The 14542-nt window shown below is 46.1% G+C and overlaps 1 protein-coding gene and 1 pseudogene across 1 annotated transcript; one reads left to right on the top strand and one right to left on the bottom strand.

Moving 5' to 3' along the window:
- The first annotated feature begins 316 nt into the window (after positions 1 to 316).
- LOC109571734 (protein-tyrosine sulfotransferase 2 pseudogene) lies at positions 317 to 2509 on the top strand (annotated as a pseudogene).
- Positions 2510 to 12285: 9776 nt separating this feature from the next.
- ERICH4 (glutamate rich 4) lies at positions 12286 to 14542 on the bottom strand. The gene is made up of 2 exons (XM_019978793.2): positions 14369 to 14542; positions 12286 to 12897 (listed from the first exon to the last, which is right to left on the bottom strand). The coding sequence occupies exons 1-2, from the start codon at positions 14540 to 14542 to the stop codon at positions 12676 to 12678; spliced, it is 396 nt and encodes a 131-aa protein (XP_019834352.2). The 3' UTR covers positions 12286 to 12675.

Below are 14542 nucleotides of genomic sequence, written 5' to 3'. Positions count from 1 at the left end.
TTCTTCGGTGCTCAGCTTTATTCACAGTCCAACTCTCACATCCATATATCAGCACTGGAAAAACCATAGCCTTGACTAGACGGACCTTTGTTGGCAAAGTAATGTCTCTGCTTTTGAATATGCTATCTAGGTTGGTCATAACTTTTCTTCCAAGGAGTAAGTATCTTTTAATTTCATGGCTGCAGTGGTAAATTTCTCCACTCCAAGGGTATAATTGTTTGGCCCTGAGGAAATTTATTTTAAAAGAAAGACTATAGTCATGCCCAGGTCACTATTGAAATTAGTATGTGAAATCCCCTCACCTGGCCAATTAATAATGCCTGCCCTGGAGAACCTGGTGATAGTGGGCATGGACCACCTGGAGTACCTCTATGGGAAGGCCTTGTCACTCATCTTCTTGGGATTCCTGCCCTGGAGGGACACCATGCTGTTGTGTGCCATGCTGGATGCTCACTCCAAGATGCAGTGCTGCAAGGAGACCCACATCATCCCCCATGTGCTGGCCATGCACCAGGCCTGGTCCAAGTCTGTCAGGAAGCATGTAACAGGAGGCTTCCTGTGTGCTCTTTTGGATCTGTCATGAATCCTCTGTCCCTTATTAATTCCTGAATATTCAGGATTTAAGAGGAGTTGCCAAACCGCTCCAGGGCTGAGGAATGCATGCATTTCCTTCGTTAGTTTTTCCATACAGTGATAAGTAACTATTTATGACCCTCTTCCTTTTTATGAACCATACGGTAAAAGTGATTATTTACAACCCTCTGTCTTTGATATGGATTGCCTTATGATAATTTGTAAGTCTGGACTTTTGATTTTTATCTTTGCTGAAAATAGCTGCCTTGTAAGACTGTGTATATACCCACATTATGTTGAATAAAACACCTTTGCTCCATCAGAGCTTGGGTCCCTGGGTCTGTCTCTCTCTGTCTCTTTCTCACTCTCTCTCAGGCTAATTCTTTGGAGCACAGAAGCCCGCTGAGCTCACTTTCTTGCCGGGGCTTCTAAGACCCTCTCGAGAAGGCACACTGTGCCTTCACCCGCCTCGAGAGGGCTCATGGTGACTACCTGTAGCAGGGCAAGCTCTGTGTCAAGAGCTTTATTGGTTTTCTGCATAAACCAAGGAATATCAGCCTCTTCTCTCTCTCTTTTACTTTCTTATCATTGACTCTGGACCACCAGGTTCTGGTCCATTAAAGGACCTCAACACAAGTCTAACCAGGAGAAGCTGCAGTTGGACGAGGTGGGCATAATTGATGAGGTGCTGGATGTGGCCATGCAGGCCTTCAACCTGGAGGTGATAGCCAAGCACGGCAAGCCAGTCGGCATCCTCTGCAACAAATACTCCTCCACACTCAAGTTTTCTGTCTACCTGTTGCACCTCTTCCCTGCTGGTGGTGCAGGACAATTGGGCCTCCATGTACTCCATGGTCACCTGCAATATCACCATTGCCAGCTTCAACCTCCGCAGCTACCACGACTACCTCACCAAGTGGAGCCAGGCCATAGAGGTTATGTATGCCCTGTGTATGGAGGTGGGCAAGGACAAGTGCCTGCCTCTGTACTAAGAGTAGGTGGTGCTGCACCCTGGGTCACCCTCTGGCTCATCCTTGACCTCCTTGCCACCACCTGGAGCAGTACTGACCTGTGCGACAAGGACATAATCAGCAAGCCCAGCAGCATTTCCCTGTCCAAGATCAAGTGATCCACAGCCCAGGTCATCATGCCTGTGGATCTGGAATTTCTCTCCAAGTGGACAGGCCACATCCCTGGTGATGTGTCCCAGAACATGGTCCAGATCACCCCCATCCTGGCTCGGCTCAGCTATGACCCCTACACAAACCCAACTCTGTCATCAACAATGCACACCAGGTCTTGAAAGGGGACTGTAGTCAACCAGCCAATCTGAAAGACTGTTTTCAAATGAATGAGAATAGCACCTTGTTAGGGAAATTAAAATGGAGGTAGTCTTGTTCAGGTTTCAGAAGTAGGGGAGCAAGCCTCTGACCAACTTCTGGCCTTTACCTGAACCCTGCCTGGACTACATGCCTGCCCGCAAGCATACCAATTATTACCAATAAGTTACCAATAAGTTAGATAAGAAAGGGAGTGAGTCTTGGGAATTTCTTAAGCCCCTGGAGACCTGGCCAGTCCCCCAGAGTCTAAGGAATCTTGTGACTTACAAGGTGAAACAAATAGCATTGTAAAAATTAAAGAAAAACCAGAGCTGCACTTTTGCACACAAAATGATGATAACATCAATTTGTGGCCTGGGATTATAAGCGGGAGCCCCCAAAGCTGCAATATGAAGTCTCACCCGTGGGGTGGATGCACCGCCTGCGACCTTTTTCCCAACTGGGACTCCAAATTGCTGTCATTTGGGGCTTCACAGCGCTGGTCAAGTCTAGATGTAGGTTTTGGCCCAATTTGGTGGTGTATATGCGGTTACATCTCTCTATTATTTCTATTTTTTTGTTTGTTTGTTTAATGATTGTGTATTGAAATTGTCACATAACCCACTATTAAATATTGAAATTGTTTTTGTGTGTGTGTGTGTGTGTGTGTAATGAGTGATTTCTCTTGTTAACAAATCCTTCAAAACTAAAACAAAAGTAAAACTTTTGGCAAAACACACCTTCTCCCTCCTAGGAAGCTCATGATTTCCAAATCTCTGCAAATGGTTTTGTTGTCAGAAGAGAAGAAACTGCATTCAAGTGGAATTAGGACCTCTAATCCAAGCATATTGCTTGCCATTCATCGCCAAAACAGGACTGCTAATGGGGAAGGTATTTGGATATGTTTGCAAAAGATGAATCCTTGAAAACTTACCTTGAAATACTCTCTCGAGACAATCCAAGGTAAAGAACCAAGAGTTTGGAAATAGTCTGGCTTTTGAAATGTGTGTTGTTCAGTTGTGTCCATCTCTTTGTGACCTCATGGACTGCAGTATGCCAGGATTCCCTGTCCTTCACTTATCTCCCAGACTTGGCTCAAACTCATGTCCATTGAGTCAGTGATGCCATCCAACCATCTCATCCTCTGCTGTCCCCTTCTCCTCCCGCCTTCAATCTTTCCCAGCATCAGGGTCTTTTCCAAGGAGTCAGTTCTTCGAATCAGGTGGCCAAAGTATTGGAGCTTCAGCTTCAGCATCAGTCCTTCCAATAATATTCAGGATTGATTTTCATTAGGATTGACTGGTTTGATCTCTTTGCTGTCCAAGAGATTCTCAAGAGTCTTCTCCAACACCACAGTTCAAAAGCATCAGTTCTTCAGCACTTAACCTTCTTTATGGTCCAACTCTCACATCCGTACATAACTACTGGAAAAACCACAGCTTTGACTATACAGACCTTTGTCAGCAAAGTGATGTCTCTGCTTTTTAATACACTGTCTAGGGTCATAGCCTTTCTTCCAAGGAGCAAGCGCCTTTTAATTTCATTTCAAACTTAGGTGTTTTATATATTCCCCTTGAGAACTTTTTTTAAGGAAATGGATTTGCCATCCTTAATTTGCAAGACCACCTTGGTAGCTTTGTTTGCTGGGAAAAGGCTCACTGCCTGTGCCTCTTCTATTGACTCTTACTTTTAAACTCAAAGAATCTAAGAGTTTAATATATGAGATTCTCTTTGATTCCTCCTTTGATCTGATCTCTGGTGGCCTCAGCCTCCAATGACTTGAAGTGGAGCTTCAACAGACTGAGATCCCAGAGACTGAGGCCAAGTTACAGCAGTGAAAGCACCAGATCCTAGCCACTAGACCTGTGGTCAGTGACAAAAGCCCTAGCCCTCAGGTCTGCAGAAAAGAATTTCCACCAAGACGGTAAGTAGTCAAGCAGGTAGAGTATTTATTAAGAGGAAAAAGTATAGTACTTGTGACTAGACACATGGGCAGACTCAGAGGGAGAGTCCCTGTGTTGCACCTTCACTTCAGTTTAGTTCAGTTGCTCAGTCGTGTCCGACTCTTTATGACCCCATGGATGGCAACATGCCAGGCTTCCCTGTCCATCACCAACTCCCAGAGTTTACTCAAACTCATGTCCATTGAGTCAGTGAAGCCATCCAACCATCTCATTCTCTGTCATCCCCTTCTCCTTCCACCTTCAATCTTTCCCAGTATTAGGGTCTTTTCCAGTGAGTCAGTAATTCGCCTCAGGTGGCCAAAGTATTGGAGTTTCAGCTTCAGCATCAGGCCTTCCAATAATATTCAGGATTGATTTCCTTTAGGATGGACTGGTTGGATCTCCTTGCAGTCCAAGGGACTCTCAAGAGTTGTCTCCAACACCACAGTTCGAAAGCATCAATTCTTCGGCACTCAGCTTTCTTTATAGTCCAACTCTCACATCTGTGCATGACTACTGGAAAAAACACAGCTTTGACTAGATGGACCTTTGTTAGCGAAGTAATGTCTCTGCTTTTTAATATGCTGTCTAGGTTGGCCATAGCTTTTCTTCCAAGGAGCACACTCCCTTTAATCTCATGGCTGAAGTCACCATTTGGAGTGATTTTGGAGCCCTCAAAAATAAAGTCTGTCACTGTTTCCACTGTTTCCCTATCTATTTGCCATGAAGTGATGGGACCAGATGCCATGATCTTAGTTTTCTGAATGTTGCATTTTAAGCCAACTTTTTCACTCTTCTCTTTCACTTTCAAGAGGCTCTTTAGTTCTTTGCTTTTTGCCATAAAGGTGGTGTCATCTGCATATCTGAGGTTACTGATATTTCTCCCAGCAATCTTGATTCTAGCTTGTACTTCATCTAGCCCAGCATTTCTCATGATGTACTCTGCATGTAAGTTAAATAAGCAGGATAACAATACACAGCCTTGACATACTCCTTTCCCTATTTGGAACCAGTCTGTCATTCCATGTCCAATTCTACCTGTTGCTTCCTGACTTGCATATAGATTTTTCAAGAGGCAGATCAGGTGGTCTGGTATTCCCATCTCTTGAAGAATTTTCCACAGTTTTTTGTGATCCACACAGTCAAAGGCTTTGGCAAAGTCAATAAAACAGAAGTAGATGTTTTTCTGGAACTCTCTAGTTTTTTTCAATGATCCAACTGATGTTGGCAATTTGATCTCTGGTTCCTCTGCCTTTTTAAAATCCAGTTTGAACATCAGAAAGTTCATGGTTCACGTACTGTTGAAGCCTGGCTTGGAGAATTTTGAGCATTACCTTGCTAGCATGAGATGAGTGCAATTGTGGTGTGTGAGGGTTGCACTCTCATGGCAGTTTGAATTACTTTCATGGGGCATTTCTTCTGAGTTTTCTTTGGCCAAGCATTTTGACTTGCCTGGTTCATGTTCCGTATTTGGTATATCAGGATCCTCCCATATGTGTACACGCATCTCTTGGCCATGATAGATTCTACTGAGGGGACCTATGGGTAACCTGGTCTGAGTTAACAATACTCTCGTTTGACCTCCAAGGAGACTTTTTGTACATGTGAGGTCAGGGAGGTCTCCCAACTTTGAGAATGAGAAATATGTGGTCTGGGAAGGGCCCAGCCTCCTCCCTTAATTGTCCTGCTATTCTCGTCTTGGAGCTTTGGTTCAAAGGGAATAAATCTCCAGTCACTTTACCCTGGGGTCGGGGGGGAAGAGAGGGCATCTACCTCCTGCCTTAGTTCTACTTAGTTTCAGGAATTTCTAGGATTCCAGTGGTCAGGACACAGCACTTAACACTGCTGAGGACCAGGTTCAATCCCTGGTTGCAGAACTAAGATCCTGCAAACTGCACAGCTTAGCCAAAATATACAGAAGAATAAATGTATTTAAAAAAAAAAAGACAACAGCTTCCTCACAAGACTGTCCCCAGCCTCCTTTGGTCACCAAATCTCAAAATCCCCAAATAGAAATTATTAGTGTGGCAAAAGGGAGAAAAGGGAATAAATCTCAAAGGACCCATAGAATGTGGCTAATACGTACAACCAGGACCAAAAGCAGCCTAATTCTGAGCTAGGATCTAAGGAGTCCTGTGATAATGGCCACAAATCTGAATTCAGGGAGTGTGTCAGCATGGCAGGGGACTTCCCAGGTGGCTCAGTGGTGAAGAATTTGCCTGCCAATGCAGGAAATGCAGTAGACATGGGTTCGATCCCTGCATTGAGAAGAACCCATGGGGGAGGAAATGACAACCCACTCCAGTATTCTTGCCTGGGAAATGCCATAGGCAGAGGAGCCTGGTGGACTACAGTCCATGGGGTCTCAAAGAGTTGGACAGGACTGAGTGACTGAGCATGCATGAAGGTCAACATGGGGACTACAAGTAACAGTGCAGTATAATAAAAAAACTTGTCAAGTCATTGCCCTTGGTCCTGTAATTTTCCAACTTATAGGACCGTCTTTGGTGTTCAGGAGTTCCTGGACCCCTTCAGAGTTCATGCCAACACTATGGCTCAGCGTGGGGGCCCATTCATCCCAATGACCAACCTTGCAGTTAGGAGATGAAGCTTGGGCCAGCCTGTCATCTAGGGATGGAAGTAGGGGTAGACATTGAGTTCAATGTCATGGCCCGTGATTCAGTCATGCCTGCTGATGTGATAAAACCCAAATGAACAGTCTGAACACCAATGATTCAATGAGCTTGCTTCAGCATGGCTAAAGGTGATATGTCCCGACTCCATGGGGAGAGGACATGGGGGAGCTTGCATGTGGAACCTACCCTGTCTTTGACCTAGAGCTCTCCCTTTTGCTGCTTCCAAATTGTGGCTCTTGCTATAATAGTACTAATCATAAGCAGAGTATTTTCCTGAGTTCATGAGTTATTCTAGCAAAATACCCAATCTGAGGAAGTCATGAGATTCTGAATTTGCAGCAACTGGGTGAGAAATGTGAGTGGAGGGCTTCCCTGGTGGTCCAGTGGTTAGGAATCTTTAAACGCATGGAACACGGGTTCGATCCCTGGTCTGAGAAGATCCCACATGCCTAGGAACAGCTAAGCCCATGTGCCACAACTACTGAAACTCATCCTCTAGAGCTCGTGCTCCTCAACAGTAAGAAGCTGGAGCACTGCAATGAAGAGCAGCCCCCACTTGCTGCAATTAGAAAGCCCGTGCACAGCAACAAAGACCCAGAATAGCCAAAAGTAAATTTTAAAATAAAACTTGAAAAAAAACAAACAAACAGGGACTTCCTTGGTCGGCCAGTGGTTAACATTCTGAGCTCCCAATGCAGGTGGCCCAGGTTCGATCCTGCGGCAAGGAACTAGATCCCAAATCCCACAACTAAGACCCAAGGCAGCCAAATAAATAACATTTAAAAACAAACAAATAAGAAGACAATGAAGTATGAGAGTTTCATGGCCTCAGGCACTATCTGTGTCTCTGATCCCTCAGGTCTCCAGTATTCCAGGCATATGCTGGACCACCCTCCAGATGGAGGGTACATTATTGTATCTTGTACCTCCTTGAAAGATGCTTTATGGAGCCTCTGGCAGGACCTAATAAGAAAGCAGAAGTGCAGAGTCCTAGGAGCAAGGCCATGCCTCTAGAGCAATAGAAAAACAGCTCCTGGTTTTTCTATTTTTAAACAGGGGAGCCTGGCATGCTGCAGTTCATGGGGTAGCAGAGTCGGACACCACTGAGCAAACTGAACAACAATTTTTCCATGGGTCAGAGTTTGGGGGGATGGTTTCTGGATGATTCAAACACATTACATTTATTGTGCACTTTATTTCTAATCTAATGCTGCTGCTGATCTGTAGGAGATATCAGTCTATATGACCCGGAGCTTGGGGACCCCTGGGCTAGAGGATGATGCAAACCAGGGACATCTGTGACTTGCTTTCAGAATATCTCAAGCACTCGGGTTTTCATTGATTACTTTTTGTCACAGTCAAGCTTGCCATTGGAGGATTCTTTGAATTTTCAAACAAAGCCCAATGCTGCAGAAACCCTGCAGCGTCTCAAAATAAAGCAATATTATAACCCAAAGAAAACAGGTGATATCAGGGGCAGCTGAGCTAGCATGCATCAGCCACATCCTTCACAGCCCCCAGGAGATGCACACACGTGACCTCCTGCTGGCCTGTCCTGTTCTGTGACCCTCAGCTCCCTCTGAACACAATTTCAGGCTCTCAGACTGCACTCACTGACCACAGCCAGACAGCCTTCACAGAAGTCAAATTATCGGAAGGAAATTTCTCTGGATAGGAGCCAAAGGAGAAGGAAAACAATGTTATGTCCCAAGCTGGTGGCCTTAATGCCTTCCGTGCTTTACTTGCCTGAGACATGTGGAATCTTCTCGAACCAGGGACCAAACCTGTGTCCCCTGCCTCAGCAGGCAGATTGTTATCCACTGTACCACCAGGGAAGTTCAATACAACCTTCATTAGGTTGAAAAGTTTTGTCAAAAGCTTTTTCTGCATCTCTTGAGATGATCATATGGCTTTTATTCTTATTGCTGGTTTGCAGATATTGAAAAATCGTTGCATCTCTGGGATAAATCTCACTTGACCACGATGTAAGACACTTTGAATGTATCATTGGATTCTGTTTGCTACTATTTTGTTGCGGATTTTTGCATCTGTGTGCATCAGTGATACTGACCTGTAACTATCTTTTGTGTGTGTGATGTCTCTTTCTGGTTGTGGTATCAGTATGATGCTGGCGTCACGGAATGTGTTCAGAAGCATTCCTCCCGCTGCAATTTTTGGGAATAGTTTCAGAAGGGTAGGTATTAGCTCTTCTCTAAATGTAGACTTTTGTTTGTTGGAAGTTTTTGAATTACTGATTCAGGGAATTCCCTGACAGTCCAGTGGTTAGGACTCTGCACTTTCCCTGCCAAGGGCCCAGGTTCAATCCCTGCTGCTGGAATTAAGATCCTGCAAGCCATGCAGTGCAGCAAAAAGTAATAATAAATAAATAACTGATTCAATTTCAGTACAGTAAAATTCCTTACATGCAACAAGTCCCATTCCAAGAGCATATTTATATGTCTAATTTGTTCATAATTCCAACAAATTTTGCCCAGATACCAAACTAACATAATTGGCTAAATAGCACTGGACTGTAATGGGTCTATAATACTTTCCACACAACTAACAAACAGAAAATAAACACAAAAAATGAAGAAAACATTTTTAATCTTACAGCATAGAGCCTTGAAAAGTGCAGTAGTACAGTACAACAGCAGGCATACAGGGCCTGGCATCAAGTGAAAAGGCAAGGAGAGTTACTATCCTTCTAGTTGGGAGAGAGGATATTCCCAGAGAAGTGAGATGTTGGCAGATGTGAGAGCCTGTGCTCCCCCATCCTGGCCCTGACCCCTCTGTCTGTGCCTCCCCCATCCCAGCCCTGCTCATCTTGGCTATTTCTATGTGTTAAGGTGTGCCCCCTTGCTGGGCTGAGCACTCGGAAGGGCAAACTTGGTGCTTACTTGGTCATTGCTGGATGTAGCTCAGTAAGTGTGGCATTGAGGACAGTACCAGAAGAGGGGGTGCTGCCCACACCCACCCAAACTCCCTGAGTGTTTGACGAAGGTGACTCCCCCACAGATGTCACCTCTATGACCCAGGACATGGCCCAGAGCAACTCCCACCCAGACATCAGGGGCTACCGGACATGCTGTTCTTTTTTTTTTTTTTTTTTTTTTACTACTGAGTTTTCTGTTTGGTTGTGTCGGGTCTTCATTGCATCATTCAGGATCTTTCATTGCTGCGCACAGACTCTCTAGTTGTGGCACGCAGGCTCGGTAGTTGCAGCGCGTGGGTTTAGGTGCCCCTTGGCATGTGGGATCTTAGTTCCCGGACCAAGGATCGAACTCGAGTCCCCTGCGTTGCAAGGCAGATTCTTAACCACTGGACCACCAGGGAAGTCCCCTTGCTGTTCCTGAAGAGTAAGCGTTCCTTCCCAAATCGCCCCCATTGGAGAGCTGTCTGCCTGCGCCTCTCTTCTAAGAATGTGGACTTAGGCAGGAGTTAACAGAAGCAGCCCTACTTTTCTTCGGCAGCTATCTGCAGATACCTGCCCATCTCCTGCAGGTGGCGCTGTGACACATTTGCATCGCGTCGGGGAACACGGATGAACCCTTGAGGCTCATCTGCTCACATCCACATTCCATTTTCAAACATCTGAAATAGTGCGGCGCAAGAGAATTACGGTGGGAGCCACTTATGTAATTTTAAGTTTTCTAGCAGTCATATTTTTAAATGTAAATAAGAAATGGGTGAATTAGCACAAGAAAAGATGCTCAACATTATTAATCATTAGGGACTGCAGCCCGTCAGGCTCCTCTGTCCATGGGATCCTCCAGGCAAGAATCCTGGAGTGGGTTGCCACGCTCTCCTCCAGCAGCTTTTCCTGGGATAGAACCTAGGTCTCCCGCATTGCAGGCAGATTCTTTACTGACTGAGCCACCAGGGAAGCCCAGTCATTAGGGAAATGCAAAGTAAAACCACAATGAGATACCACCTTACACTTACTAGGATGGCTATCGTGAAAAAAAAGAAAGAAAATAACAAGTGTTGGCAAGGGACTTCTCTGGTGGTCCAGTGGTTAAGACTCTGCACTTCCAACTCAGGGGGCATAAGTTTTATCCCTGGCTGGGAACTAAGGTACCACAAGCCTCGGGGCACAGCCAAAAAATAAAAATAATAAAATAACAATAAGAATAATTAAATATTAAAAAAAAAAAGTGTTGGCACGGAGGTAGAAAGTTGGAGCCCCTGTGCACTGGTCGTAGGGATGGGGATCGTGGTCATGGTCGTGTGAATGGCAAATGGTATAGCCAACAGCACAGCACTTCTCAAATAATTAAACAGAATCACCCACAGTCCAGCAATCCCACTTCTGAGTATATACCCAAAAGAATTTTTAAGAGAAGACTTCCCTCGTGGTCCAGTGACGAAGGCTCTGCACGCCCAATGCAGGGAGCCTGGGTTCGATCCTGGTCAGGGAACTAAATCTCACATGCCACAATTAAGACTTGGAACAGCCAAATATATATATATATATTAAAAAAGAAAGAAAGCAGGGACTTGGACAGATATTTGTACACCCTTGTTCAGAGCGATGCTGTTCACCATAGCCAAAAGGCAGAAATGACCCAAGTGCCCACTGACAAATAAACAAAATGTGGTTGTTCATACAATGAAATATTATTCAGCCTCAAAGAGAAAGGAAACTCTGATATGTGTTGCAACATGGATGAACAAACCAGTCAGGAAAAGACAAATGCAGTGTGATCCCATTTACATGAGGTTCGTAGAGTAGGCAAATTCATAGAGGCTCAAAGCAGAAGGGTGGTTGCCAGGGGCTGGGAGAGGGCAGACGAGGAGTTGTAAAACAGGTACATTTTCAGTTTTGCAAGATGAAAACACATTCACACCACCACGTGAATGTATTTCACACTGCTGAATTGTAAACTTTAAAATATGGTTAAAATGGGGGCTTCCCTGGTGGCTCAGTGGTTAAGAATCCACCTGCCAGTGCTGGAGACACAGGTTCGGACTCCTGGTCTGGAAAGGTCCCATGTGCCTCGGAGCAACTAAGCCCGTGCGCCACAGCTACTCAGCCTGTGCTCAAGAGCCCGGGAGCCACAGCTACTGAAGCCTGTGTGCCCTAGCGCCAGTGCTCTGCATCAAGAAAAGCCCCCGCAGTAAGTCCGTGCACCACGAGTAGAGAGCAGGCCCTGCTCTCCGCAACTAAAAAGCCCGTGCAACAACAAAGACCCAGCGCAGCCAAAAAAAAATTTTTTAATTTAATTTAAAAATACACACACAGGGCTTCCCTAGTGGCTCAGTGGTAAAGAATTTGCCTGCCAAGGCAGGAGACACGGGTTCGATCCCTGATCTGGGGGGATCCCACTTGCTGCAGAGTCACTCAGCCCGTTCACCACAACTATTCAGCCTGCGCTCCAGAGGCCGGGAACTGCCAGCTACTGAGCCCACACACTGAAACTACCAAAGCACACGCTTGGGAGTCCGTGCTTCAAAACAAGAGAAACCCGTACACCGCAACTAGAGAGGAGCCCCTGCTCACTGCAGTAGAGAAAAGCCCACGCAGTAAGGAAGACCCAGCACAGCCAAAAATAAATAAATAAATATTATTTTTAAAAAAATACAAACACAAAAACAACAGATAAGAGAAAGGCACTCTGACCTCCCCTTTGGTGGTGGTTTAGTCCCTAAGTTGTGTCCGACCCTTTAAAAATGGTTAAAAGGGTAACTTTTATGTTATGTGTCTTATCACAGTAAAATAAATTTACAAATAAACAGGTGAAATTAGCTTTAGTCATATTTTTATTTATCCCAACATACCCCAAATATTATCATTTCAAAATATAATTAACTTTTACAATTATTGAAATACTGAATATTGTTTTTATCAAACCCAGCTTGGAAATTCAGCATGTGTGTTACACTTACAGCAGATCTCAGTTAGAGCTAGTCACTCTCCAAGTGCTTAATAGCCACCTGTACACATCTCCACATATTTGCAAAGACACCAAGAGTTTCTCTGCAAACCTCCCACAGCATCTAGAAACACACCCACGATTCAGGGACCCACCCCTCAATCTCATCTCAGACACTTTCAGAGAAAGCACTTGCTCAAGGAGCACATCACCGTACCAAATTGGACATGTGCAGGTCAGTTTGACCTGCAAATCCCTCCCTTCCCCTGGCTTCTTACATAAGTTTGCGTATCATTCACGTGTCCATTGGAAGCACACTGGCAGGGCCTCAGATAGTCATCTCAAAGTCAGGGGGGCGGTGGTGGCCAGGGACTGGACTGGAGGCCCCCTCCAGTTTCCCTTTCAGCTCTCTGTCCTCCTCCTCTTCCTCGGTGTTCTCCTCTGCCTCCTCTTCCAGGAAGGCCACCAGTTCCTCCCGCAGTGCCCCCATCTCCAGTCCCAGGCTGCACAGCTGGCCCAGCAGCTGGACATCCACTCGGCGGAGGTTCCCCTGGGGTGGGAAGGGGCAGTCATGGGTGTGCCACTCCAGACGGCAAAGGGTTAGTGTGCCTCTGCCTAGAAACCAGCTCAAGCCCCAACACAGATTCTTTGCCTAACCAAACTTTAGTCAGGATCCTGAACATTTTCCGGGGCCCATCAATACTTCTTTGTATCAGTAAAATCCAGTTTTGGCAAGAATCCCCCTCTTTGTATACATTTTGGGCTTTCCTGGTGGCTCAGACGGTAAAGAATCTGCTTGCAATGCAGGAGACCCCGGTTCAATTTCTGGGTCGGGAAGATTCCCTGGAGAAGGGAAAGGCAACCCACTCCAGTATTCTTGCCTGGAGAATTCCATAGACAGAGGAGCCTGGCGGGCTACAGTTCATGGGGTCATAAAGAGTTGGACGCGACTAAGAGACTAAAAACACCCTCTTCCATATCTGATCAGATTCCTCGTCCTCCCCCCTCCTCCATCCCCCAGGTAATGGCTGATCACCCTGGCCTGCCTTCAGCAAGAATCCTGCTAGATCAGTTTAGCCAGACTCCCCCCTTACCCCTGAGGTTGCCTCTTAGGAATTTTTCTTTTTTTTCCCCCCTTTTGGCTGTGCCACTTGGCATGTGGGATCTTAGTTACCCCACCAGGGACAGAACCCAAATCCCCTGCATTGGAACCTCTCTGAGGCTTAACTACTAGACCTCCAGGGACACCCCAGCCTCTTAGGAATGTTCTATCCCCTGACCCTGCTCCTTGGCTGTCAATTCCCAATTGCCCGTGCTATATGCAAGGTTCAGCCCAATCTCCCCTCTACTACAAAATCCCATCACAGCGGGTCTTTATACCTACAGCCTTGCCATCTTTAACAGGTGTCATCAATTACTTTTTCTTTAACAGTCCTGGCCCACAGCATGCGGGCGGAACCCTCACTGTGTCCCTGGACTCTGTCAGCCTGCTTCTGTCCTGTCTCCCACTGTCTTGGTCTCTCCATGTCATTGTCCCCTGCTTTTTCCACCTCTCTTGTTTGCTCCCTGTGTCTTGAGTCTTAGTCTCCATCTCTCTTATTAGGTCTCCCTCTCTTGTTATCTGTCTCCATCTCTCTGTCTCTACTTGGCTGTCTCCCTCTCTGTCTTTTTAGATCCCGTCTTTCTGTCTGTCTCTATTTCTCTGCCCTTGCCTTTGACTTTCTGCATCTCTGTCTTTCAGATTTAATATAAGCCTGTCTTTGGCTCTCCTTCTCTGCTTTCCATCTCTTGTCTCTCTCTCTCTCTGTCTCTCTCGGTCTCTATTACAGTCTCTCACTCTTGGTGTCATTCTGTCTCTGTCTCCATCTCACCCTATGTGTATCTGTCTCTGCCTCTGTTTCTCTATTCCTGTCTCTCACTTTCTGTCTTTCAGTCTCTGGCACCTTTTATTTTCATTCATCCCCATTCATTTATCCACTCCCCACTCCCCCATCTCTGATTCCTCTGAACCCCTCACTCACCAGCTCCTCCCAGATCCACAGCAGACTCTCCCTGGCACCTCCAGCGCCAGCCCCTGGGGACGCGAGGGTCTGACCCACCTTCTCCACTGGGGGGACTCCCCTCAGGGCCCGCGGGGGTGGGCCCAGCCCCGGGGGCACCAGTCCAGCCTGCCTCAGCTGCTTCCAGAGCTCCAT

The sequence above is a fragment of the Bos indicus genome, chromosome 18, assembly GCF_029378745.1.
Source record: "Bos indicus isolate NIAB-ARS_2022 breed Sahiwal x Tharparkar chromosome 18, NIAB-ARS_B.indTharparkar_mat_pri_1.0, whole genome shotgun sequence".
NCBI lineage: Eukaryota > Metazoa > Chordata > Mammalia > Artiodactyla > Bovidae > Bos > Bos indicus.
Note: the sequence above shows the minus strand (reverse complement) of the source record. Positions and strands in the feature narration are given on the sequence as shown.